Source organism: Entelurus aequoreus, linkage group LG25 (genome assembly GCF_033978785.1).
Source record: "Entelurus aequoreus isolate RoL-2023_Sb linkage group LG25, RoL_Eaeq_v1.1, whole genome shotgun sequence".
NCBI classification, from domain to species: Eukaryota; Metazoa; Chordata; class Actinopteri; order Syngnathiformes; family Syngnathidae; genus Entelurus; species Entelurus aequoreus.
Window position 1 is genome coordinate 12201020 of NC_084755.1, and position 27489 is coordinate 12228508.

Consider the following 27489-nt stretch of genomic DNA (forward strand, 5'->3'; position numbering starts at 1 on the left):
ATATTGTTAATATTCTTAATATGATCTACTCATTAAAAGAGCACTTATGACAACCGCTGCAAGAGCAAACATGTAGTTAATGCTTTTATAACATATCTTAATCAAAATACTAGAGCATTCAAATCATTATTAAAATTGGCATATGTTCTTGTGCACGATGTTTATTATGTAGATTATTTATATCAACTCAACATGTACTTCACATATGCAAGTGCAATATATCCAAAACGGGTTTGCTTTGTGTGTAAACATGGGTACCACATGTAAATGAATAACATAGGGGAGGGAGTATGCTGGATCCTTTGAAAAGAAAAACATACATGTCACGTGTGTTTAGTTAAAAAGCCAAAGCACAGGCACGTGATGCAGGCACGCGACCCAGCAAGTTTGTCCAACCGTGATGCAATTTGGGAGTATTTGCAGAGGTCATCGCCACATATTCCATTATGGTCTGTAAGGAAAGGAGGGAGATCATTTTGTGCTGACTTTTTTTCTGCATGAAGTGCCGTTGCGCCGACCTCTGCTTGAATCATCTGCACGACAGAAAGAGGACACCGTAAAACTTGCCAAAAGAAATAATCTGTTACAGGGTCAAACTGTTGCCATTAGAGATGTGAAAAAAATCCAGATTTTTTGACACATAGAAAAAATCCAGATTTTTTGACACTTACAAAAAATCTCGACTTTTTGACAGCAAAAAAATCCAGATTTTTTTGACACTTAGAAAAAATCCAGACTTTTTGACAGTAAAATCCAGATTTTTGGACACCTACAAAAAATCCAGACTTTTTGACGGAAATAATTCCGATTTTTTGACGGAAAAAATCCCAATTTTTTGACACTTACAAAAAATCGAGACTCTTTGACAGAAAAAAATCCAGACTTTTTGGCAGAAAAAAATCCAGACTTTTAGGCACTTAGAAAAATTACAGACTTTTTGACGGAAAAAAACCCAACTTTTTGACACTTAAAAAAAATCCCGATTTTTGGACCAAAAAAATCCCCATCATTTAGTGGTCTCACTGTTGTTTCCATGAAGTGCCGATGCTCTGACCTCTGCTTGAATCATCTGCACGACAGAAAGAGGACACCGTAAAACTTGCCAAAATAAATCATCTGTTACAGGGTCAAACTGTTGCCATTAGAGATGTGAAAAAAATCCAGATTTTTTGACAGAAAAATTCAGACTTTTTGGCACTTAGAAAAAATCCAGACTCTTTGACCAAAAAAAATCCAGATTTTTTGACAGAAAAAATACGAATTTTGAAGTGAAGTGTCGATGCTCTGACCACTGTTTGAATCATCTGCACGACAGAAAGAGGACACCGTAAGACTTGCCAAAAGAAATAATCTGTTACAGGGTTAAACTTTTGCCATTAGGGATGTGAAAAAAATCCTGATTTTTTTGACACAGAAAAAATCCGGATTTTTTGACAGAAAAATCCAGATTTTTTGACAGAAAAATCCAGATTTTTTGACAGAAAAATCCAGATTTTTTGACAGAAAAAAATTCAGATTTTTTGACAAAAAATCCAGATTTTTTGACACTCGGAAAAAACTCCAGACTTTTTGACACTTAGAAAATATCCCAACTTTTTGACACTTAGAAAATATCCCGACTTTTTGACACTAAGAAAAAATCCCGACTTTTTGACACTTAGAAAAAATCCCAAATTTTTGACAAAAAAATCCCAATTTTTTGACAAAAAAAATCCAAATTTTTTGACAGAAAAATATCCAAATTTTGACAGAAAAAATCCAAATTTTTTAACATTTAGAAAAAAATCCCAATTTTTTGACACTTAAAAAAATCCAGATTTTTTGACACTTAGAAAAAAAATCCATACTTTTTGACACTTAGGAAAAATCCATACTTTTTGACACTTACAAAAAATGCTGATTTTTTGACACTTAGAAAATATCCCGACTTTTTGACACTTGGAAAAAATCCAGACTTTTTGACAGAAAAAATCCAGACTTTGACAGAAAAATCCAAACTTTTTGACAGAAAAAAATGAATGGTCTATTTTCGATCGGGCGCATTAAAGGAGTCTTTTTATTTTTTATTTTTCTAAATGTAAAACACTTCATTGTGGTCTACATAACATGTAATGGTGGTTCTTTGGTCAAAATGTTGCATAAAATTATGTTTTACAGATCATCTTGATGTCTACGACAAATTTCTCCTCGGAGACAATAAAGCTAATTATTATTATTATTATTATTTTATAACCATAAATGCATTTATTACCAACTTATTATTTGTGCATTTTTCCGTATAATAAAAATGCTCTTGTGTGACAACATTTTTAATGTGAGGGAAAATTAGAAATAGTGATGTCACTATCAAAGCGTGGGTGATATGGCACCACCTTCAGGAACGTTTACAATAAAAACAAAACAAAAATTAAAGCTGCAAGCAGCGTTGGTCGGGTCCGCATTTTGGCTGGTGCTAGTCCTAAGTGTCCCAATACTTTTGTCCAGTGGTAGTCCTGTGTGAGACCTACATAGAGGTTTTTGTTTCGTGTCTCTACGATATTCGTACTGGGAGTTAGAGGAAGTTGTGTCTGTGTTTTTGTCCTAGGCGTTGCGGCACAGTGGTTGTTTTCTTTGAAGGCGCGTAAAATCACAGCAGCGGAGCAGCTTTAGTGCTGCGGGTCTTTGAAGGCTCGTAAAATCAAAACGGTAGCACCTTCCAAAACGCCGTCGTCAACTTTTAATCAGAAGGGTTCTATCTCTCTCCTGTAGTAGTTTGAAGCCGAAACGACAAACGCGCTCAGAGGAGATAACGTTTGATGTTTGGTGACCGGTTTTAACAAAAATTTTGTTTTGGAGGAGGGATTGCAAACTTCCTGTTGATTTTTGCTGACGGATGTCAATCTATGAAATGTAGGTCCAGGTAAGACCTACATAGAGGTATTTGTTTCATGTCTCTAAGACGTTCCTACCGGAAGTTACAAGCAGTTTTGTCTGAGTTTTCCTCTGAGGAGCAGTTTTGTTTCTGTTTTATTCAAAAATTGCGCTAGAGCGCAATTTTGAGTTTTGGGGTTGGTTTTTTTTTTTAGATCGCAATTTCCACCAGTCCTGATGTGTGTGAGAAGTTTGGTGAGTTTTGAAGTATTTTAAGGGGGTCAAATTACAGCTCAAAGAGGCAAAAATGAGTGTTTTTAGTACATTTTTGTCTTAAATGGGAAATTGCCAACTTCCTGTTGGTTTTTGCCCAAGGATGTGAAATTATGAAATGTAGGTCTAAGTCAGACCTACATAGGGGTTTTTGTTTCATGTCTCTACGACCTTCCTAGTGGGAGTTACAGGCAGTTTGTTTGTTTTTTTCCTAGGGGGCGCTAGAGTGCAATTTTGATTTTTGGGGTTTGGTTTTTTATTAGATGGCAATTTTCACAGGTCATGATGTGTGTTAAGTTTGGTGAGTTTTGAAGCATGTTAAGTGGGTCAAATTAGCGTTTTTTTGTGGCGGCGGAATATTAATAAGTACAGGGCGGACCCTAATAATAATAAAACCTTACAATAACAATAGGTTCCTTTGTACCTGTACAAAGGACTCCCTGTGGGAGTCCTTTATACAGGGTACAGGGTGGACCCTAATAAAGCCAATATTTCAAAATAATTCCCACCAATAGAGTACAGTAATATAAATGATTCTTATCGTATAACTGCTATACCAGTGACTGTTTCCATGATAAAAAAAAAAATTATAAAAAAACTATAATAACAAGTCAATCTTTTAAACGGCTCTTTAAAATTAACGGCTCCTCAAGTTCCGGCTCCCTTCAAATAACTATACATCACATCTTTAGTTGCCATCGTGAGACATTTATTAACAGTGCAATGTTTTATGCAACATACAAGTGCAAAAAGAAATGAACCACTGTTGACATAAAAACAATATATGTGCGCAAATTCCATGAAATACCCTCACACGCTGACAAGTGTCCCACCTCTGTAACGACTTTGACACAAACGTAATGTTACCTGTGGAACCTTTTGATGCAACACTGACACTAGCTCGCAATTTTTCCAGCTTGGAGGGTTAGTGTGAGAGCCCTAACAGAGGCGGGACGGGGTTCTGTGTGAAAGTGTGTCACGTAATGACCGGACTACTCGTTTAACACCCAAGATCTCCCGCCCTGTTGTGTTGAAAGCAATTATCAATAGCCAACAAATAATTTTTTTTTACACTTTGATAAATTCCCCTGTGAAATTCCCCAGACTAATGATACTAATTATGCCGGTTTGTATGTTGCACTAATTGTGTGGTATCTTTGTGTGCAAGAGGCCTTTGTGTGTGTAGGCAGGGTTAGGGTTTGAGTTTAAACTGTCATCATAGTTTGTCCAAATTATAAATAATTAAGCATTGCTTAATTTGATGATTTGCTGGGAGGGATCACATGCCACACAGAGGTATGATCAATAAGGGGAAGTTCTACGCTGACTTGCTCGTACGATGACTAATGTAATTGTAGTCCACTCACAGAGCATCCGAGTAAACAGGTCAGAGTTTGAAATGTGACTCTCTCGACCTCAAATTAGCAGACGACAAAGACCGCGGACGTGAATTTTAGTCACTCCAGGTATTTGCACGTAATGCGGTAGAACACAAATTTCATGAAGTGTTTGACACTTGACAAAAAAACCACATTCATGCAAGCACAACACCATCTAGGGCAGTGCTATTCAACTGGAGGACCGGCCTAGGAGTGACATCATACGGGACCCCAAGCTCAGTTCGAAACTCGGGGGCGGGGGGGCAAACATTTTTTGGAGAAAATTACAAAAAACACAAGAGTGCTCCTGTTATAAAGTATTTCTCCACATTTTTGGAATACATCTATTTTGTCCTCAAAATTCTACACACAATACCCCGTTATGACATTGGGAAAAGTTGTTTTTATTTCAACGGGGCGGCATAGCTCGGTTGGTAGAGTGGCCGTGCCAGCAGGGGTTCCAGGTTTGATTCCCGCTTCCGCCATCCTAGTCACTGCCGTTGTGTCCTTGGGCAATGCACTTTACCCACCTGCTCCGAGTGCCACCCACACTGGTTTAAATGTAACTTAGATATTGGGTTTCACTATGTAAAGCGCTATATAAATATAATTCACTTCATTTTTTTATTGCAAATTTATTATTAAAAAAACCCCCCAAAAAACCCATGTAGTTAAGTATTCACAGCCTTTGCTATAATACTTTGTTCATGCACCATACTTATGTACATTGTCCTGGGCATGACGTTAAAGTGGAGGGTCCTCTATGGGGGTCTTGGGGCACTAGGAGGTTTACTACTGTTACCCCAGGTGGCCCTTGGCAAAGGCCTAGTACCTGACTGCCCCCTAGCCAGGGATACGGTGAAGATCTCAACGGCGGAGCAGGCGGAAGACGGTAGATTTAAGAACTACCACAACGGCGGAAGAAGGCTGCAGCAGAAAAGGGTCCCCAGTCGTCTTGGGACTCCATGCCACTGGACCCTGACCCGATTCTGTCAAGGATCGTGTGGTCAAGGAACGCCACTGTGACTTCAAAGCGGAGAGATGACAGGATCTGCCCAATTTCTAGACGAACTCTTTTTGAAGTATTTTACGAACGCTTTTTGAACTATTTTATGGAACTCTTTGAACTATTTTATGGAACTCTTTTTGAACTATTTTACAACCTCTTCTTTTGAACTGTTCGGTAACCAAAGGCAACGCTGTTTACGACCCACTTCCCTCTGGAAGCAGCTGTGGTCAGGTGGGGGGGGGGGGGAGAAAGTCAAATAAAGAAGGAGGAGTGGCAGAGCGTGCGGAGACACTGTAAGAGGTTACAGGTCGACGGCGACTCTCCTCAATACATTGAGTCCAAATTGAATTCTGTCTCTGTTTGATTCTTTGCCTCTTGTCTTGTTTGATAGATGTCATCAGCGTTTGAACCTGACAATTGCTTTTAGGTTGTTTTTGTTATACATTTGAAAAAAAAACGTTGCCCTTATGGGGTATCGTGTGTAGAATTTTGAGGACAACAATGAATTTATTCCATTTTTGAACAAGGCTGTAGCATGAAATGTGGAAAAAATGAAGTGCTCTGAATGCACCCCTTTTAAGTTCTTTCCTTTTTGGCAGGTACACATTTTGTTGGTAATGTGATTACTGTAGCTTGTTTACTTCACATGCAATCAGTAGTCATTTGTCCAACTCCTTTAATTGTGTGAATGCTCCAAAGCATGGTTTTCTACACCAAAATTAATCTATTTATTATTAAAACTTCTTCTTCTTCTCCAGATTTTGGCGCGCTCTACCTTACACATTTTTCATCCCATTCAAACCGCTCCCACTTCAAACTGTTCAGCCTATTCGGGAGTCGCGGGCTTTCCCTTGGCAAATTCCAAAAATTCCCAGATTTCCCAGAATTCCAGGTTTTCCGGGACATTTTTACCCCATTCAAAATGAATTGGCCATTTTTCAAACTTTCACCATTTCCACATTTTTCAACCTATTCGAACCATTCCACCTTCAACACATTTCACCATTCTGGAAATTCAAACTATAATTTTTCCAAGTTAAAAAAAATTCCAGGATTTTCCAGAATTCCTGCTTTTCCAAAGCCCTATTTCCACCCATTTTCCACAACGCATTTCAACCTTCCAAACGTTCCTCTTAATCAGGACAAAAAACTCAGTTGTTTTTTTAACTGGAAAAATTCCCGGTTTGCCCGAAATTCCAGGAATTCTGTAGTACCATTTGTCAATTCAACATGTTACTACTTCAGCATTTCTGAACCGATTTGAAAAAATTCCACACCAAACATTTCAACAGACCATTCAAGTGTAGAGATGTCCGATAATGGCTTTTTTGCCGATATCCGATATTCCGATATTGTCCAACTCTTAATTACCGATTCCGATATCAACCGATACCGATATATACAGTCGTGGAATTAACACATTATTATGCCTAATTTTGTTGTGATGCCCCGCTGGATGCATTAAACAATGTAACAAGGTTTTCCAAAATAAATCAACTCAAGTTATGGAAAAAAAAAAATGCCAACATGGCACTGCCATATTTATTATTGAAGTCACAAAGTGCATTATTTTTTTTAACATGCCTCAAAACAGCAGCTTGGAATTTGGGACATGCTCTCCCTGAGAGAGCATGAGGAGGTTGAGGTGGGCGTTTTTGGGGAGGGCGGGGTTGAGGTGGGGGGGAGAGGGTAGCGGGGGGTGTATATTGTAGCGTCCCGGAAGAGTTAGTGCTGCAAGGGGTTCTGGGTATTTGTTCTGTTGTGTTTATGTTGTGTTACGGTGCGGATGTTCTCCCCAAATGTGTTTGTCATTCTTGTTTGGTGTGGGTTCACAGTATGGCGCATATTTGTAACAGTGTTAAAGTTGTTTATACGGCTACCCTCAGTGTGACCTGTATGGCTGTAGACCAAGTATGCATTTTATTCACTTGTGTGTGTGAAAAGCCGTAGATATTATGTGACTGGGCCGGCACGCAAAGGAAGTGCCTTTAAGGTTTATTGGCGCTCTGTACTTCTCCCTACGTCCGTGTACCACTCCGTACAGCGGCGTTTTAAAAAGTCATAAATTGTACTTTTTGAAACCGATACCGATAATTTCCGATATTACATTTTCAAGCATTTATCGGCCGATAATATTGGCAGTCCGATATTATCGGACATCTCTATTCAAGTGTTTTACCATTTTCACTAAAATTCCCACTTTACCAATTTTGGGGGAAATTCCCATTGAAATCAATGGGACATTCTTCAAAGTTCCACAATTCCCACATTTTTCATCTGATTCCAACTGCTCCAACTGCCAAAATATTCATCCTGTTCAGGAATTGTTTGCTCTACGTCAACAATTCTGAAAAAAAAAAATCCAGGATTTCAGTTCAACTTCAGCATTGGAGCATTCACACCTCATCTAGTTTTACTCGTAATGTTCCTCAAGGTTCCATTTGAGGTCCTCTCTTTTTCATAATTTGGGCTATTCAATTGTGAGCAAAAAACTTGTGAGAGATTCACATTTTTTGCATTTTTTCTTTCAAAGGGTGCTGTCATAGTAATAATCTTCAACTAGCTTTTTTGCAGAAGGTCCTTAAAAACGGCAGAGCGCCCCTGTAACGCTGACAAAATAAATAGACCAAAATCAAATGTCTACTGTAGAGGACGCAGGTTCTCCGTAATATGCAAAATAAGACTAACAGTGAAGGGAGAAGTCAGGCCCCCTGGTCCTTAGATTTCTGGAAACGTGGCCCCCGAAACCACTTAGTTGAATATTCCTGCTCTAGACAATATAGTGTCACACTGTTGCACTGATCCAGAGAGGCTAATACACATTTGTATTGGCTCTCACTAGATTGTGCAGATGTCCACATTGGTAAGTGCACTCACAGTTCAGTGTCCTCAATGCACTCTGGGTCCTCAATGGTTTCCATGCGTCTCTGGCAGGCATCTAAGATCTTTTTTCTGGGTCCTAAAGGGATGTGGATGCTCTTGAGGTCGTGGTCGGAGCACAGCAGCAGCGCTTCCAGATCAATCTTCTCCCTCCTGAAGATGGAGAAAAAGTCGCTCATGCCGTGCACGGCCAGGAAGACCTCCAACGGGCTGGTGTGGGCCTCGTCGTCGTCGTCCAGCCCTAATTCCACCTCCTCCCAGGGAAGCTCGTCGATGTTCCTCTCTTGCAGGCTGCGGGCGCTCCCGATGCTGTCCTCGTCCAGACTGCGGTGAGGGTGCAGCCGGCTGCGGAGATGCACCGTGTTGTCTGAACCGTCAGCTCCCTCCTGACCGTTCAGGTCGAACAACCCCCCGCTCACGTAGTTCCTGCGGAAGACCATGGTGCCCAGACCAGGACGGTTGAACAAGGAATCGTGTCCCGAGTCTGTGCTGACCTCCGACTGGTCCACGTAGTTCCCATGAAGGTCGGGCTCGCTGATGGCACGTGAAATGGCGTCGTCGTCTCTGGGGAACATGTCGCGGACATTCCGGCGGCCGTATTCCTTGGAGTTGACGTAGGTGCCCGGTCTGATGAACATGACATCGTTGCCCAGCTGGAGTCCTGAGAGGGAGCGTACGCTTTTCCTCCCCTCCTCGTAGATCTTAAAGCTCCCATCTCCCTGTTTTCTCTTCTCCAGTTTCTTCTGGATCTTTGTTTTCCCTCGATTTGTGGCATGAAGGGTAGCCTGGCGGGGACACAGCAAGGACACATACTTCAGTGTCAAACAATGAACAGTTTCTGGTCAGAATGTTGCTTCGTCGGTCAGTTTTTCTGTGTCTGCGTCCATCTGGCTTTTAGTCACTCTGTCTGTTCGCCCTCCTGGTCATTGTTCCTCCATCTGTTTAGTTGTTGGTTGGTTAGTTGATCAGTCTTTTTGCCTTGGCGTTCATTTGTGAGTCCAGTCTACAGTCGTGGTCAAAAGTTTACGTACTCTTGTAAAGAACATAATATCATGGCTGTCTTGAGTTTCCAATCATTTCTACAACTCTTATTTTTTTGTGATAGAGTGATTGGAGCACATACTTGTTGGTCACAAAAAAACATTCATGAAGTTTGGTTCTTTTATGAATTTATTATGGGTCTACTGAAAATGTGAGCAAATATGTTGGGTCAAAAGTATACATACAGCAATGTTAATATTTGGTTACATGTCCCTTGGCAAGTTTTTACTGCAATAAGGCGCTTTTGGTAGCCATCCACAAGCTTCTGGTTGAATTTTTGACCACTCCTCTTGACAAAATTGGTGCAGTTCAGCTAAATTTGTTGGTTTTCTCACATGGACTTGTTTCTTCAGCATTGTCCACAGATTTAAGTCAGGACTTTGGGAAGGCATGAGCACTTCACCCCTATACTAGCGTTCCTTCACTGGCTCCCTGTACACTACCGAATCAACTTTAAACTCCTACTATTTGTTTTCAAATGTCTAAACAACCTCTCTCCAACATATCTCTCCGACCTTCTTCAGCCTTACTGACCCCCCCCCCCCCCCCCCGATCCCTAAGATTTGACGGTCCCTGACACAAGGCTGAAGCTTAGAGGTGACAGAGCTTTCGCCGCTGCTGCTCCCAAGCTCTGGAACGACTTACCTTTGAGTGTTAGACAGGCCTCCTCTCTTCCTGTTTTTAAATCGCTCCTCTTGACAAAATTGGTGCAGTTCAGCTAAATTTGTTGGTTTTCTGACATGGACTTGTTTCTTCAGCATTGTCCACAGATTTAAGTCAGGACTTTGGGAAGGCATGAGCACTTCACCCCTATACTAGCGTTCCTTCACTGGCTCCCTGTGCACTACCGAATCAACTTTAAACTCCTACTATTTGTTTTCAAATGTCTAAACAACCTCTTTCCAACATATCTCTCCGACCTTCTTCAGCCTTACTGACCCCCCCCCCCCCCCCCCCCCCCGATCCCTAAGATTTGACAGTCCCTGACACAAGGCTGAAGCTTAGAGGTGACAGAGCTTTCGCCGCTGCTGCTCCCAAGCTCTGGAACAACTTAGATATGGTGTTCCTGGAATTAAAGGCCTCACCTTTTCTCCTCCAAGCATATTGCTGGGTATTGTGGCCAAATTGCTAAATTTTTGTTTCATTTGACATCACACGGACAAAGATCAGACCTTCTGGAGGAAAGTTCTGTGGTCACATTTTCAGTAGACCCATAATAAATTCATAAAAGAACCAAACTTCATGAATGTTTTTTGTGACCAACAAGTATGTGCTCCAATCACTCTATCACAAAAAAATAAGAGTTGTAGAAATGATTGGAAACTCAAGACAGCCATGACATTATGTTCTTTACAAGTCTATGTTAACTTTTGACCACAACTGTACGTCTGTACTGACTGCTCTCTCTGTTCTTTAGCTAAGTTTGTCTGTTTGTTGGTCGGTATACCTGTCTTGGTCTCAGAGCCCAAAAAAAGTCTGCGGGCTCTTGAGCGTTTTCTATTCGGGCTCCAGTACTCTGCAATGTCCTCCCGGTAACAGTTAGAGATGGTACCTCAGTACTGTAGGACATTTAAGTCCCATCTTAAAACTCATTTGTATACTCTAGCATTTTAGACCAGTTGATCTTCCGTCTCTTTTCTGCTCTGCCCCCCTCTCCTGCGTGGAGAGGGTTTTAGGTGACCACAGATGTGCGCTAGCTGTTCAATTGGGGGACGTCTCTGCGCTGCTGACTTGTCTCCACTCAAGATGATCCCCTACTGGCCCCACTATGGGCTAAACTCTCACATATTAACTAGATCCACTCGACGTCCATTACACCGGTCGCCCAAGGGGAGGGTTCCCACATCTGCAGTCCCCTTCAAGGTTTCTCTTTGTAACCCCTTTGGGTTGAGATGTTTCTTGCCCTGATGTGGGATCTGGGGCCGTATTTATCAAGCTTCTTAGAATTACTCCTAAGAAGTCTGCTAAGAGTTGACTTATGAGTAAAGAAATTTTTCGCTGAAAGCTGCACTTAAAAGTTAGTTATCAAGCGTCTTACTCACACTTTCAGCGAAATGTAGGACTGAATCTTAAGTGTCACACTCAGAGCTGAATTACGACATTACTATGTGCCGTAAACGGAATTTTAGGTGACGTCGTTTCTGTGTCCATAGAAATGACCAATCACGGAAGGGAATCCCTTGTCTAAGAATAAAGAAATATCTTAGAAATATTTAAGTGGACAATGGGAGTGTATATTTTGACAATAAACTACAAAATAATACAAAACATCCATCCATCCATCCATCCATCCATCTTCTTCCGCTTATCCGAGGTCGGGTCGCGGGGGCAGCAGCCTAAGCAGGGAAGCCCAGACTTCCCTCTCCCCAGCCACTTCGTCTAGCTCTTCCCGGGGGATCCCGAGGCGTTCCCAGGCCAGCCGGGAGACATAGTCTTCCCAACGTGTCCTGGGTCTTCCCCGTGGCCTCCTACCGGTCGGACGTGCCCTAAACACCTCCCTAGGGAGGCGTTCGGGTGGCATCCTGACCAGATGCCCGAACCACCTCATCTGGCTCCTCTCGATGTGGAGGAGCAGTGGCTTTACTTTGAGCTCCTCCCGGATGACAGAGCTTCTCACCCTATGTCTAAGGGAGAGACCCGCCACCCTGCGGAGGAAACTCATTTCGGCCGCTTGTACCCGTGATCTTGTCCTTTCGGTCATAACCCAAAGCTCATGACCATAGGTGAGGATGGGAACGTAGATCGACCGGTAAATTGAGAGCTTTGCCTTGCGGCTCAGCTCCTTCTTCACCACAACGGACCGATACAGCGCCCGCATTACTGAAGACGCCGCACCGATCCGCCTGTCGATCTCACGAACCACTCTTCCCTCACTCGTGAACAAGACTCCGAGGTACTTGAACTCCTCCACTTGGGGCAAGATCTCCTCCCCAACCCGGAGATGGCACTCCACCCTTTTCCGGGCGAGAACCATGGACTCGGACTTGGAGGTGCTGATTCTCATCCCAGTCGCTTCACACTCAGCTGCGAACCGATCCAGTGAGAGCTGAAGATCCTGGCCAGATGAAGCCATCAGGACCACATCATCTGCAAAAAGCAGAGACCTAATCCCGCAGCCACCAAACCGGATCCCCTCAACGCCTTGACTGCGCCTAGAAATTCTGTCCATAAAAGTTATGAACAGAATCGGTGACAAAGGGCAGCCTTGGCGGAGTCCAACCCTCACTGGAAACGTGTCCGACTTACTGCCGGCAATGCGGACCAAGCTCTGGCACTGATCATACAGGGAGCGGACCGCCACAATCAGACAGTCCGATACCCCATACTCTCTGAGCACTCCCCACAGGACTTCCCGAGGGACACGGTCGAATGCCTTTTCCAAGTCCACAAAGCACATGTAGACTGGTTGGGCAAACTCCCATGCACCCTCAAGGACCCTGCCGAGAGTATAGAGCTGGTCCACAGTTCCACGACCAGGACGAAAACCACACTGTTCCTCCTGAATCCGAGGTTCGACTATCCGGCGTAGCCTCCTCTCCAGTACACCTGAATAGACCTTACCGGGAAGGCTGAGGAGTGTGATCCCCCGATAGTTAGAACACACCCTCCGGTTCCCCTTTTTAAAGAGAGGAACCACCACCCCGGTCTGCCAATCCAGAGGTACCGCCCCCGATGTCCACGCGATGCTGCAGAGTCTTGTCAACCAAGACAGCCCCACAGCATCCAGAGCCTTAAGGAACTCCGGGCGGATCTCATCCACCCCCGGGGCCCTGCCACCGAGGAGCTTTTTAACTACCTCAGCAACCTCAGCCCCAGAAATAGGAGAGCCCACCACAGATTCCCCAGGCACTGCTTCCTCATAGGAAGACGTGTTGGTGGGATTGAGGAGGTCTTCGAAGTATTCCCTCCACCGATCCACAACATCCGCAGTCGAGGTCAGCAGAACACCATCCTCACTATACACGGTGTTGATAGTGCACTGCTTCCCCTTCCTGAGGCGGCGGATGGTGGTCCAGAATCGCTTCGAAGCCGTCCGGAAGTCGTTTTCCATGGCTTCCCCGAACTCCTCCCATGTCCGAGTTTTTGCCTCCGCGACCGCTGAAGCCGCACACCGCTTGGCCTGTCGGTACCTGTCCGCTGCCTCAGGAGTCCCATGAGCCAAAAGAACCCGATAGGACTCCTTCTTCAGCTTGACGGCATCCCTCACCGCCGGTGTCCACCAACGGGTTCTAGGATTACCGCCACGACAGGCACCAACTACTTTGCGGCCACAGCTCCAATCAGCCGCCTCGACAATAGAGGTGCGGAACATGGTCCACTCGGACTCAATGTCCAGCACCTCCCTCGCGACATGTTCAAAGTTCTTCCGGAGGTGGGAATTGAAACTCTCTCTGACAGGAGACTCTGCCAGACGTTCCCAGCAAACCCTCACAATGCGTTTGGGCCTGCCAGGTCTGTCCGGCATCCTCCCCCACCATCGCAGCCAACTCACCACCAGGTGGTGATCGGTAGAAAGCTCCGCCCCTCTCTTCACCCGAGTGTCCAAAACATGAGGCCGCAAATCCGATGACACAACTACAAAGTCGATCATGGAACTGCGGCCCAGGGTGTCCTGGTGCCAAGTGCACATATGGACACCCTTATGCTTGAACATGGTGTTCGTTATGGACAATCCGTGACGGGCACAAAAGTCCAATAACAACACACCACTCGGGTTCAGATCCGGGCGGCCATTCTTACCAATCACGCCTCTCCAGGTTTCACTGTCGTTGCCAATATGAGCGTTGAAGTCCCCCAGTAGAACGAGGGAATCACCCGGGGGAGCACCCTCAAGTACTCCCTCGAGTGAATCCAAAAAGGGTGGGTACTCTGAGCTGCTGCTTGGCGCGTAAGCGCAAACAACAATACAAAACAAACAAACAATATTGGCAATGAATCAAAAATAATTGTGCATTTTCCCAGTGGTGAGATATCGAAGCATTGTGATGACCTTTAGTTCTGCTGTGAAAGCTCTGCTGCGTGATGTTGCTGATGAGATGACGCCCCTTATTAAATCTGTGTCAAAAATAATACCCGCTCTGCCTAAACGCTACCGTTTGATCAGCTTCTCGTCATCAAACAAAGCCAGGACATCCTTCCGCTCCCTGAACGTTAGCGCACGTTTCTCTCGCCTCAGTGCCATCCCCTGCTGGCAACTCCTAACCACTTAGGACACCTCTGAAGGTCTCTTAAATATCGTGGAGAGTAGGAGTGATTGTTAGACTTAACAAAGTTGATAAATAGCTTTTATTCTTAAGTTTGAGAGTAGGACTAAATTTAGCAAATTCTCAGGACTTAAGTGTAAAATGGCACTCTCAGACGCTTGATAAATACGGCCCCTGAGCCGAGGATGTCGTTGTGGCTTGTGCAGCCCTTTGAGACACTTGTGATTAAGGGCTATATAAATAAGCTTTGAGTGATTGATTATGTCTGTTTTTTCTCTGTCTGTCTGTTTTTCCATTAATCAGTCGGTTGGTTTGTCCATCAGTTAATTTGTTGTCTTTATAACTATCTGCCTTTTTGTCTCTCTGGCCGTCTGGCGTCACTCCGTTGGTCAGTTTCTTTGTCCGCCCGTTCCTACTCTATCAGTCATTTGGTCAGACAGTCTCTTTATCCGTCTGTGATATGGTGGTCAGTTGTTTTGTCTATCCACCCGTTCAGTCAGTCTTTCTAGCTCTCAATTTGTCCCTAAGAAAGTCTGTCCCTGAGAAAGTTTGTCCCTGAGAAAGTTTGTCCCTGAGAAAGTTTGTCCCTGAGAAAGTTTGTCCCTGAGAAAGTTTGTCCCAAAGAAAGTCTGTCCCTAAGAAAGTCTGTCCCAAAGAAAGTCTGTCCCTAAGAAAGTTTGTCCCTAAGAAAGTCTGTCCCTAAGAAAGTCTGTCCCAAAGAAAGTTTGTCCCAAAGAAAGTTTGTCCCTAAGAAAGTCTGTCCCAAAGAAAGTCTGTCCCTAAGAAAGTCTGTCCCTAAGAAAGTTTGTCCCTGAGAAAGTCTGTCCCAAAGAAAGTTTGTCCCTAAGAAAGTCTGTCCCTAAGAAAGTCTGTCCCAAAGAAAGTCTGTCCCTAAGAAAGTCTGTCCCAAAGAAAGTCTGTCCCTAAGAAAGTTTGTCCCTAAGAAAGTTTGTCCCTAAGAAAGTCTGTCCCTAAGAAAGTCTGTCCCAAAGAAAGTTTGTCCCTAAGAAAGTCTGTCCCAAAGAAAGTCTGTCCCTAAGAATGTTTGTCCCTAAGAAGGTCTGTCCCAAAGAAAGTCTGTCCCTAAGAAAGTCTGTCCCTAAGAAAGTTTGTCCCTGAGAAAGTCTGTCCCTAAAAAAGTCTGTCCCAAAGAAAGTTTGTCCCTAAGAAAGTCTGTCCCTAAAAAAGTCTGTCCCAAAGAAAGTTTGTCCCTAAGAAAGTCTGTCCCTAAGAAAGTTTGTCCCTAAGAAAGTCTGTCCCTAAGAAAGTCTGTCCCAAAGAAAGTCTGTCCCTAAGAAAGTCTGTCCCAAAGAAAGTTTGTCCCTAAGAAAGTCTGTCCCAAAGAAAGTCTGTCCCTAAGAAAGTTTGTCCCTAAGAAAGTCTGTCCCTAAGAAAGTCTGTCCCAAAGAAAGTCTGTCCCAAAGAAAGTCTGCCCCTAAGAAAGTTTGTCCCTATGAAAGTCTGTCCCTAAGAAAGTCTGTCCCAAAGAAAGTTTGTCCCTAAGAAAGTCTGTCCCAAAGAAAGTCTGTCCCTAAGAATGTTTGTCCCTAAGAAAGTCTGTCCCTAAGAATGTTTGTCCCTAAGAAGGTCTGTCCCAAAGAAAGTCTGTCCCTAAGAAAGTCTGTCCCTAAGAAAGTTTGTCCCTGAGAAAGTCTGTCCCTAAAAAAGTCTGTCCCAAAGAAAGTTTGTCCCTAAGAAAGTCTGTCCCTAAGAAAGTCTGTCCCTAAGAAAGTCTGTCCCAAAGAAAGTTTGTCCCTAAGAAAGTCTGTCCCTAAGAAAGTCTGTCCCTAAGAAAGTTTGTCCCTAAGAAAGTCTGTCCCAAAGAAAGTCTGTCCCTAAGAAAGTCTGTCCCAAAGAAAGTTTGTCCCTAAGAAAGTCTGTCCCAAAGAAAGTCTGTCCCTAAGAATGTTTGTCCCTAAGAAGGTCTGTCCCAAAGAAAGTCTGTCCCTAAGAAAGTCTGTCCCTAAGAAAGTTTGTCCCTGAGAAAGTCTGTCCCTAAAAAAGTCTGTCCCAAAGAAAGTTTGTCCCTAAGAAAGTCTGTCCCTAAGAAAGTCTGTCCCAAAGAAAGTTTGTCCCTAAGAAAGTCTGTCCCAAAGAAAGTCTGTCCCTAAGAATGTTTGTCCCTAAGAAGGTCTGTCCCAAAGAAAGTCTGTCCCTAAGAAAGTCTGTCCCTAAGAAAGTTTGTCCCTGAGAAAGTCTGTCCCTAAAAAAGTCTGTCCCGAAGAAAGTTTGTCCCTAAGAAAGTCTGTCCCTAAGAAAGTTTGTCCCTAAGAAAGTCTGTCCCTAAGAAAGTCTGTCCCAAAGAAAGTCTGTCCCTAAGAAAGTCTGTCCCTAAGAAAGTCTGTCCCAAAGAAAGTCTGTCCCTAAGAATGTTTGTCCCTAAGAAGGTCTGTCCCAAAGAAAGTCTGTCCCTAAGAAAGTCTGTCCCTAAGAAAGTTTGTCCCTGAGAAAGTCTGTCCCTAAAAAAGTCTGTCCCAAAGAAAGTTTGTCCCTAAGAAAGTCTGTCCCTAAGAAAGTCTGTCCCTAAGAAAGTTTGTCCCTAAGAAAGTCTGTCCCTAAGAAAGTCTGTCCCAAAGAAAGTCTGTCCCTAAGAAAGTCTGTCCCAAAGAAAGTCTGTCCCTAAGAAAGTCTGTCCCTAAGAAAGTTTGTCCCTGAGAAAGTCTGTCCCTAAAAAAGTCTGTCCCAAAGAAAGTTTGTCCCTAAGAAAGTCTGTCCCAAAGAAAGTTTGCCCCTAAGAAAGTCTGTCCCAAAGAAAGTCTGTCCCTAAGAAAGTTTGTCCCTAAGAAAGTCTGTCCCTAAGAAAGTCTGTCCCAAAGAAAGTTTGTCCCTAAGAAAGTCTGTCCCAAAGAAAGTCTGTCCCTAAGAATGTTTGTCCCTAAGAAGGTCTGTCCCTAAGAAAGTTTGTCCCTAAGAAGGTCTGTCCCAAAGAAAGTCTGTCCCTAAGAATGTTTGTCCCTAAGAAGGTCTGTCCCAAAGAAAGTCTGTCCCTAAGAATGTTTGTCCCTAAGAAGGTCTGTCCCAAAGAAAGTCTGTCCCTAAGAATGTTTGTCCCTAAGAAGGTCTGTCCCTAAGAAAGTATTTGTCTATCCACCCGTTCAGTCAGTCTTTCTAGCTCTCAATTTGCCTCTTGGTCAACCCTTAGTCAAATATTTAGAGTGGTAAACAACCTGTGAATATGGCACACTACCGGCGGCTGCACTGAGGTTGTGCAGCTTGTGGCTAACAGAGCTGCTGCTATAACTGGAAAAGCTCATGACGTCCGACAAGGACGCTTCGGGCGCCTCCTTTTGGAACTTCCTCTCCATGCGCTGGTGGTGCTTCTTCTGCATCTTGGCGCACTCTTTGATGCGCCGCTCGGCCTCTCGGAAGGCCCTGTCTTTCAGCTTGTTGACCAGCTTGGGGTTCAGGCCCGTTTGCTTGGCGGCGATGGAGTCCAGGTAGCGGACGCAGTCCATATGGTTCTTGGTGGCGGCCATGTCCAGCGGCGTGTGGTAGTCGTTGTCCAGGCACCATATGTTGGCGCCAAACGACACCAAGAAGAAAAGGCAGTTGTGGTGACCGTTGGCGGCGGCCAGGTGGAGCGGCGTGTTGCCCCATATGTCGCACTTGTCTGGGTTCCCTCTGTGGAACACAATAACTTGATTAGATGACTTTTCATTGAATATACTACAAACCCCAAAACCAGTGAAGTTGGCACGTTGTGTAAATGGTAAATACAAACAGAATACAAACCCCGTTTCCATATGAGGTGGGAAATTGTGTTAGATGTAAATATAAACGGAATACAATGATTTGCAAATCCTTTTCAACCCATATTCAGTTGAATATGCTACAAAGACAACATATTTGATGTTCAAACTGATAACAAATATTTTTTTTGCAAATAATCATTAACTTTAGAATTTGATGCCAGCAACACGTGACAAAGAAGTTGGGAAAGGTGGCAATAAATACTGATAAAGTTGAGGAATGCTCATCAAACACTTATTTGGAACATCCCGCAGGTGAACAGGCAAATTGGGAACAGGTGGGTGCCATGATTGGGTATAAAAGTAGATTCCATGAAATGCTCAGTCATTCACAAACAAGGATGGGGCGAGGGTCACCACTTGGTCAACAAATGCGTGAGCAAATTGTTGAACAGTTTAAGAAAAACCTTTCTCAACCAGCTATTGCAAGGAATTTAGGGATTTCACCATCTACGGTCTGTAATATCATCAAAAAGGTTCAGAGAATCTGGAGAAATCACTGCACGTAACATTGCATGCCCGTGACCTTGGATCCCTAAGGGAGTACTGCATCAAAAAGCGACATCAGTGTGTAAAGGATATCACCACATGGGCTGAGGAACACTTCAGAAACCCACTGTCAGTAACTGCAGTTGGTCGCTACATCTGTAAGTGCAAGTTAAAACTCTCCTATGCAAGGCGAAAACCGTTTATCAACAACACCCAGAAACGCCGTCGGCTTCGCTGGGCCTGAGCTCATCTAAGATGGACAGATACAAAGTGGAAAAGTGGAAAAGTGTTCTGTGGTCTGACGAGTCCACATTTCAAATTGTTTTTGGAAACTGTGGACGTCGTATCCTCCGGACCAAAGAGGAAAAGAACCATCCGGATTGTTATAGGCGCAAAGTGTAAAAGCCAGCATCTGTGATGGTATGGGGGTGTATTAGAGCCCAAGGCATGGGTAACTTACACATCTGTGAAGGCACCATTAATGCTGAAAGGTATATACAGGTTTTGTTGCCATCCAAGCAACGTTATCATGGACGCCCCTGCTTATTACAGCAAGACAATGCCAAGCCACGTGTTACAACAGCGTGGCTTCATAGTAAAAGAGTGCGGGTACTAGACTGGCCTGCCTGTAGTCCAGACCTGTCTCCCATTGAAAATGTGTGGCGCATTATGAAGCCTAAAATACCACAACAGAGACCCCCGGACTGTTGAACAACTTAAGCTGTACATCAAGCAAGAATGGGAAAGAATTCCACCTGAAAAGCTTTAAAAATTGGTCTCCTCAGTTCCCCAAAATTTACTGAGTGTTGTTAAAAGGAAAGGCCATGTAACACAGTGGTAAAAATGCCCCTGTGCCAACTTTTTTGCAATGTGTTGCTGCCATAAATTCTAAGTTAATGATTATTTGCCAAAAAAAATGTAGTTTCTCAGTTGGAACATTAATTATCTTGCACAGTACGGTACATTGCTTTTTATCAGCACCCAGCATTGTGTGTAGGCCAGAAACCAAATGTGGTTTACTGATCTGAACTCTACAATGCAAACTGAAATGTACTGTATACTAACTGAAACAATCAGTCCTCTTAATAAATTAGTTCATAAATCAAGGTTTGGTCTTCCGGCAGCTGAAGTAGCACAATCACCATGTTGCTGTTGTTGACCAGTACACAAGAACGTCCACAACACACCTCGGTGTGGCCTCCATGAGAGTCGGGCTGTAATTTGACCTCGGGCTTGTCGCCGCTGCTTCTTTGCTGCCTAGCTCAGGTTTCAGGCGAGGGCTGAGATGGTTTCAGCTGGCTGGCACCGCATAATTGTGAATCGGCGAATGATGTCACGCCACATTCCTCTAATCAGGATTGGTTGGACAATGTAGAGGGGCATATGTGGGGCTCTTTCATTGTGTGGTACATTCAGCTAAATACCAATAGGTGCTACCAGGTACTAGGGATTGTCGAAAGGGGCCTAAAATCTATATTGCGGTAACCTCTTGCGATAATATATCATAATAATATATCATAAAATATTATTTGGCATATATATATATATATATATATATATATATATATATATATATATATATATATATATATATATATATATATATATATATATATATATATATATATATATGATAATAGAACCATTTTAAAACGGGTTGCAAAAATTCAAAATTTAGCTACTGAGGTATGCAGTAACAAATTGCAAAATTTCCAGTTATTATTTTCACTAAATTATTATTAAACTAATCAATGTTAGTTACTGCCAATTTACTGTTCATAGCTGCACAAACAAGAAAAAAAAAATACAAAAATTAGGGGTATTTTATTTGAACTAAGCAAAATTATCTGCCAATAGAAAAAGAAAATTCGGCTTGTCAAGACTTTCCAAAACAAGTAAAATTAGCTAACCTCTATGAACCCAAAAATACCTTAAAATAAGTATATTTTCACTAATAACAAGTGCACTTTTCTTGGTAGAAAAAAAAAGAGACCTTTTTGCTCAATATGTTGAAAAATATTCTTAAATTAAGTAAATGCTAGTGCCATTATCTTGACATAATGATATGCGCTCGGCATCATGATTTTTTTTGTTCATGCTTGAAATAAGAAATTATTACTTTAAAAAAAGTAGTTTTATACTTGTGAGTGTTGATGACCCAACTTTGCATCAGTTGATATTCTAGTTTCAAGCATGTTTTACTCAATATAGGTCATACAATCTCAGCAACAAGCTGTAATATCTTACTGAGATCATTTAGGACCAAAACCCTGAAAACAAGTAAAACACTAACATAAAATTTGCTTAGTGTGAAGAATTATCTTATTAGACAGAAAGTAAGCAAATATCACCCTTATTTGAGATATTTAATCTTACTTAGATTTCAGTTTTTGCAGTGTGGCTACTTTATGTTGTAACAGGGCTCTATCTACACTTTGGTTAAAATGTACTATACACTTATTCTTCTTATTCTAAACATTTTTGTATCGATCTTTCCAATGCAAAGAGGCAGCATAGGCCATACCAATTATTATTTTTTATTTTTTTTTAACACAACTGTAATCCCACAGTATCAATTAATATTTAAATAATTTCCGTACTCCTTTTTATTACGTTCAAAATGTATATTAAAGTAAATACTGCAAAATAACTGAACAAAAGCACAAACTATTTTGGGCTTTTATTTCCTGAGTCATAACCATCGAAACTAGTAAGCAAAATCATAACAGACACGCACTCATGTCACATGACGACGAGGGAGTCAGAGACAGAGGGACGCTTCAAGCTGACGACTCAAAAAAAAAAAAAAAAGAACCACAGTTGAAAATGGCAGAGGAAGATTTTTCCTTTAGTGATGAAAACGACGTCCAGGAGACTCACAATAATGTGTGTCCTTGGCCATATTTAGACAAATGTACGTGTTTAGAGAAAACAACACCTCAAACCACATCTCGTTCAGACCAATGCGGCCAATGATTTCTACAGATGTCCGATAATATCGGACTGCCGATATCATCGGCCGATAAATGCTTTAAAATGTAATATCGGAAATTATCTGTATCGGTTTCAAAAAGTAAAATGTATGACTTTTTAAAACGCCGCTGTGTACACGGACGTAGGGAGAAGTACAGAGCGCCAATAAACCTTAAAGGCACTGCCTTTGCGTGCCGGCCCAGTCACATAATATCTACTTCTTTTAACACACACAAGTGAATGCCACGCATACTTGGTCAACAGCCATACAGGTCACACTGAGGGTGACCGTATAAACAACTTTAACACTGTTACAAATATGCGCCACACTGTGAACCCACACCAAACAAGAATGACAAACACATTTCGGGAGAACATCCGCACCGTAACACAACATCAACACAACAGAACAAATACCCAGAACCCCTTGCAGCACTAACTCTTCCGGGACGCTACAATATACACCCCCCGCTATCTCAACCTCGCCCACCTCAACCTCCTCATGCTCTCTCAGGGAGAGCATGTCCCAAATTCCAAGCTGCTGTTTTGAGGCATGTTAAAAAAAATAATAGCACTTTGTGACTTCAATAATAAATATGGCAGTGCCATGTTGGCATTTTTTTTTTCCATAACTTGAGTTGATTTATTTTGGAAAACCTTGTTACATTGTTTAATGCATCCAGCCGGGCATCACAACAAAATTAGGCATAATAATGTGTTAATTCCACGACTGTATATATCGGTATCGGTTGATATCGGAATCGGTAATTAAGAGTTGGACAATATCGGCAAAAAAGCCATTATCGGACATCTCTAATGATTTCCATTCCTCAGTACAATTTTGATATTGAAAGAGTGCAATTGTAGCATTGATGCAGAATATAAACAATGTCCTCTGGCCTCAACAACGTTATTACCAAGGATTGCATAAACATGCTGTAAACTAAAGTCAACAGGGGTGCTGCTGTTATCTTTGTTCTGTTTTTATTTAAAGTTATTTATGACGTTCTCAGCTCGAGAGTATATGTCACAACACGGAGGTAGCTTCACATCCATTTATTTAGTCTGTGTATTTGCACACCTTGCTTGTTCTTTATCGTATCATGGGGATGTTTACTCTCTTTGGCAGGCATGTTTGCAGAGGACGGCATCTTCCCCATGAAATTGTCTTCATTATCCTCCAATGGCAGCCAGTTATGGTTAATGTTAGTACCTGGTGTCAATCACCAGGATGTTATCATTAGAGGAATACTATGTCCTCGGCACTAAAGGCTCTTGTTTGCACTCATTCTGTGGGAAATAGCGGATTTAGAAGAGTAGCTGGCCAGGAGAATGCACTCCATCATACTAAATTGTATCCACAGCTACTCTGTGATTACTCTGATTAAAATATTTAGGGCCTGATCTACTAGGATCCAAATATCCATCCATCCATCTTCTTCCGCTTATCTGAGGTCGGGTCGCGGGGGCAGCAGCCTAAGCAGGGAAGCCCAGACTTTCCACTCCCCAGCCACTTGGTCCAGCTCTTCCCGGGGGATCCCGAGGCGTTCCCAGGCCAGCTGGGAGACATAGTCTTCCCAACGTGTCCTGGGTCTTCCCCGTGGCCTCCTAGGGAGGCGTTCGGGTGGCATCCTGACCAGATGCCCGAACCACCTCCTCTGGCTCCTCTCCATGTGGAGGAGCAGCGGCTTTACTTTGAGCTCCCCCCCGGATGGCAGAGCTTCTCACCCTATCTCTAAGGGAGAGACCCGCCACCCGGCGGAGGAAACTCATTTTGGCCGCTTGTACCCGTGATCTTGTCCTTTCGGTCATAACCCAAAGCTCATGACCATAGGTGAGGATGGGAACGTAGATCGACCGGTAAATTGAGAGCTTTGCCTTCCGGCTCAGCTCCTTCTTCACCACAACGGATCGATACAGCGTCCGCATTACTGAAGACGCCGCACCGATCCGCCTGTCGATCTCACCATCCACTCTTCCCTCACTCGTGAACAAGACTCCGAGGTACTTGAACTCCTCCACTTGGGGCAGGGTCTCCTCCGCAACCCGGAGATGGCACTCCACCCTTTTCCGGGCGAGAACCATGGACTCGGACTTGGAGGTGCTGATTCTCATCCCAGTCGTGAACCGATCCAGTGAGAGCTGCAGATCCTGGCCAGATGAAGCCATCAGGACCACATCATCTGCAAAAAGCAGAGACCTAATCCTGCAGCCACCAAACCGGATCCCCTCAACGCCTTGACCGTGCCTAGAAATTCTGTCCGTAGAAGTTATGAACAGAATCTGTGACAAAGGGCAGCCTTGGCGGACTCCAACCCTCACTAGAAACTGCTGTTTGTACATGTTGCAGTTTATAAATAAAGGTTTATAAAAAAAATTAAAAAAATAAATAAATAAAAATTTACACAAAAAAAAAAATTGCCTCTGTGCATGTGCATAGCATAGATCCAACGAATCAATGACTAAATTAATCGCCAACTATTTTTATAATTGATTTTAATCGATTTAATCGATTAGTTGTTGCAGCCCTAATATATATATATATATATTATATATATATATATATATATATATATATATATATATATATATATATATATATATATATATATATATATATACATATATATATATATATATATATAGCTGTAATTCACAAAAATTCAAGTATCTCTCTCTCTCTATATATATATATATATATATATATATATATATATATATATATATATATATATATATATATATATATATATATAAATATATATATATATATATATATATATATATATATATATATATATATAGCTGTAATTCACAAAAATTCAAGTATCTCTCTCTCTCTCTCTCTCTCTCTCTATATATATATATATATATATATATATATATATATAAGAAATACTTGAATTTCAGTGAATTACAGCTATATATATATATATAGCTGTAATTCACTGAAATTCAAGTATATATATATATAAGAAATATTTGAATTTCAGTGAATTACAGCTATATATTTATATATATATATATATATATATAGCTGTAATTCACTGAAATTCAAGTATCTCTATATATATATATATATATATAAGAAATACTTGAATTTCAGTGAATTACAGCTATATATATATATATATATATATATATATATATATATATATATATATATATATATATATATATATATATATATATATATATATATTATGTGTGTATATATGTGAGACGGCGTGGCAAAGTTGGTAGAGTGGCCGTGCCAGCAATCGGAGGGTTGCTGGTTACTGGGGTTCAATCCCCACCTTCTACCATCCTAGTCACGTCCGTTGTGTCCTTGGGCAAGACACTTCACCCTTGCTCCTGATGGCTGCTGGTTAGCGCCTTGCATGGCAGCTCCCGCCATCAGTGTGTGAATGTGTGTGTGAATGGGTGAATGTGGAAATACTGTCAAAGCGCTTTGAGTACCTTGAAGGTAGAAAAGCGCTATACAAGTATAACCCATTTATATATGTATATATATACACACACACACACACCCCTCCCCCAGTGGGCCTTTTGAATACCTCCCTAATTCTGAGGTCTCAAGGTTGGCAAGTATGGTTATTCTGTCATTTTCATCACGGTGACATTGCAAAAAAACAAATCACCAACCAAAAAAATTATAAAAATTGCACAACTTTTATGACAATTGACTTCCGAAGTTGCACTTTAATAACCGTTTAACCAATGTCATATTTTGAATATTTCCCAGTGAACGTTTGCAATTTTTCCATAAATATACCTGAAACGTTCAGCTTCTTTGTAAACCCCAACTAGGCAGTTTTGTCTTTGTAGAGGCAGCATTTTTGCCACATCATTAGATGGCCTCATCCATCCTTTTTTTTTTTCCTTGACAAAAGGAGTGAGAGAGCGCAGCAGGGCATGCATTATGCCTCCATTTTACACAACCCTTAATTAGAAGGCTTCATAATGGGCCCATTTTTCTGTCTGGCAAGCGAACCAGGTCAGCCGTTAACGACGAGCTTGTTGTGTGCGTCCGTCATCCCGCCTCACGCTGATTGCAAACATGAATGCCACGGTTCTATTTTCTCCGTTAATTATATCAAGTGCAATCTTTTGTGATAACTGTTGCCTTATAAAAGTCACTACTTTTAGCCCCGGTGCTTGTTAAAGTGTCACGGCAGCGGCGTTCCACATCTTGCATAACGGCTGAGGGTTTAGGAAGGTGTTATAATTCATGTGTTCTTTTACGAGGCAATCGCGCGGTTAAATATTGAAGAGGGGACGCATGGCCGAGGAGCGTTTAATGAAAACACACGACCTTGAACGCCGTCATGTGAAGTCTTTATGAAACAATTCGGCCCGACTTTAAAAATGACAAACTATCATCTGTCATCTTGTGCATAATCTGTGGTTAACCATTACCGTGCAAGGTAAATAATAGTCAATTAAATATCGTATAAACATTACTAATCATGCACGATCCATCATTTTGAAAGATTTAGTGCATCATTTAAAATGTATTCGGGCTCAAATGAAGTTTTAAATGCATACGATCTAATCTTTAAAGTTTATGCGCCTTGAACAAAGCCAAAAAAAAAAAAAAAAAGAGTCGCCAAACAAGAAGTTCTGCTGTAGTTGTACTTTACATTGACTCTTTCTGACCTCTCAGCCCGCAGCTAAGCTCGCAGTCGCGACTTGGCACCACGTCTGGGACTCTCCTGCTCCTCCGGGGCGTGTTAACATCACGGTAGACGCTTAATTGTTCTCCTGGGGGGCCACATTGTTAAGATGCAATAGTTCAACTGCAAGCACGTCTCCCTAAGCAGAGATTAAAAATCGCCGAAAGGTCATCTCCCTTGTCATCTCCTTAAAAGAGCAACATTAGAAATAAACATGCAAATGCTGGCATTTTGCATATCACAGTACAGTAAATATTTTTCTGTTTATAAATTACGGAATTAAGATCTGAATCAAATATGTTTTTACTAGGGATGTCCGATGATATCGGGCTGCCGATATTATCGGCCGATAAATGCTTTAAAATGTAATATCGGAAATTATCGGTATCTGTTTCATAATTATTGGTATCGGTGTACACGGACGTAGGGAGAGGTACAGAGTGCCAATAAACCTTAAAGGCATTTCCTTTGCATGCGTGCCGTCCGAGTCACATAATATCTACCGGCTGTTCTCATCACGAATTAATGCAAGGCATACTTGGTCAACAGCCATACAGGTCACACTGAGGGTGACTGTATAAACAACTTTAACACTGTTACAAATATGCGCCACACTGTGAACCCACACCAAACACATTTCGGGAGAACATCCGCACCGTAACACAACATAAACACAACAGAACAAATACCCAGAATCCCTTGCAGTACTAACTCTTCCGGGAGGCTACAATATAAACCCCCCGCTAACCCCTACCCCAGTGGTGTCCAAAGTGCGGCCCGGAGGCCATTTGCGGCCTGCAGCTAATCGTTTACCGGCCCCCCCTAGGGATGTCCGATAATATCGGCCGATATTATCGGCCGATAAATGCGTTGAAATGTAATATCGGAAATTATCGGTATTGGTTTTTTTATTATCTGTATCGTTTTTATTTTTTTTTATTTTTTTTATTAAATCAACATAAAAAA

At 42.2% G+C, this 27489-nt stretch overlaps 2 protein-coding genes across 4 annotated transcripts in view; one reads left to right on the forward strand and one right to left on the reverse strand.

Annotated features, from left to right (window-relative positions):
* LOC133642843 (proton channel OTOP2-like) overlaps positions 1–27489 on the forward strand; it is a 69288-nt gene that overhangs the window by 19372 nt on the left and 22427 nt on the right. The window lies entirely within an intron of this gene.
* The window catches only part of ush1ga (Usher syndrome 1Ga (autosomal recessive)), a 36867-nt gene continuing 9601 nt past the window's right edge, over positions 224–27489 (reverse strand). The window contains exons 2-4 of one of the 2 annotated variants that reach the window (XM_062036460.1): positions 17804–18257; positions 8389–9176; positions 224–533 (exon numbers count right to left, since the gene is read on the reverse strand). In XM_062036460.1, coding sequence (XP_061892444.1) covers positions 530–533; positions 8389–9176; positions 17804–18257 — 1246 coding nt within the window. In that variant the 3' untranslated portion in view covers positions 224–529. Of the gene's footprint in view, positions 534–3590; positions 9177–17803; positions 18258–27489 lie in introns of those variants that run through there. The other variant, XM_062036459.1, reaches the window with a different exon arrangement.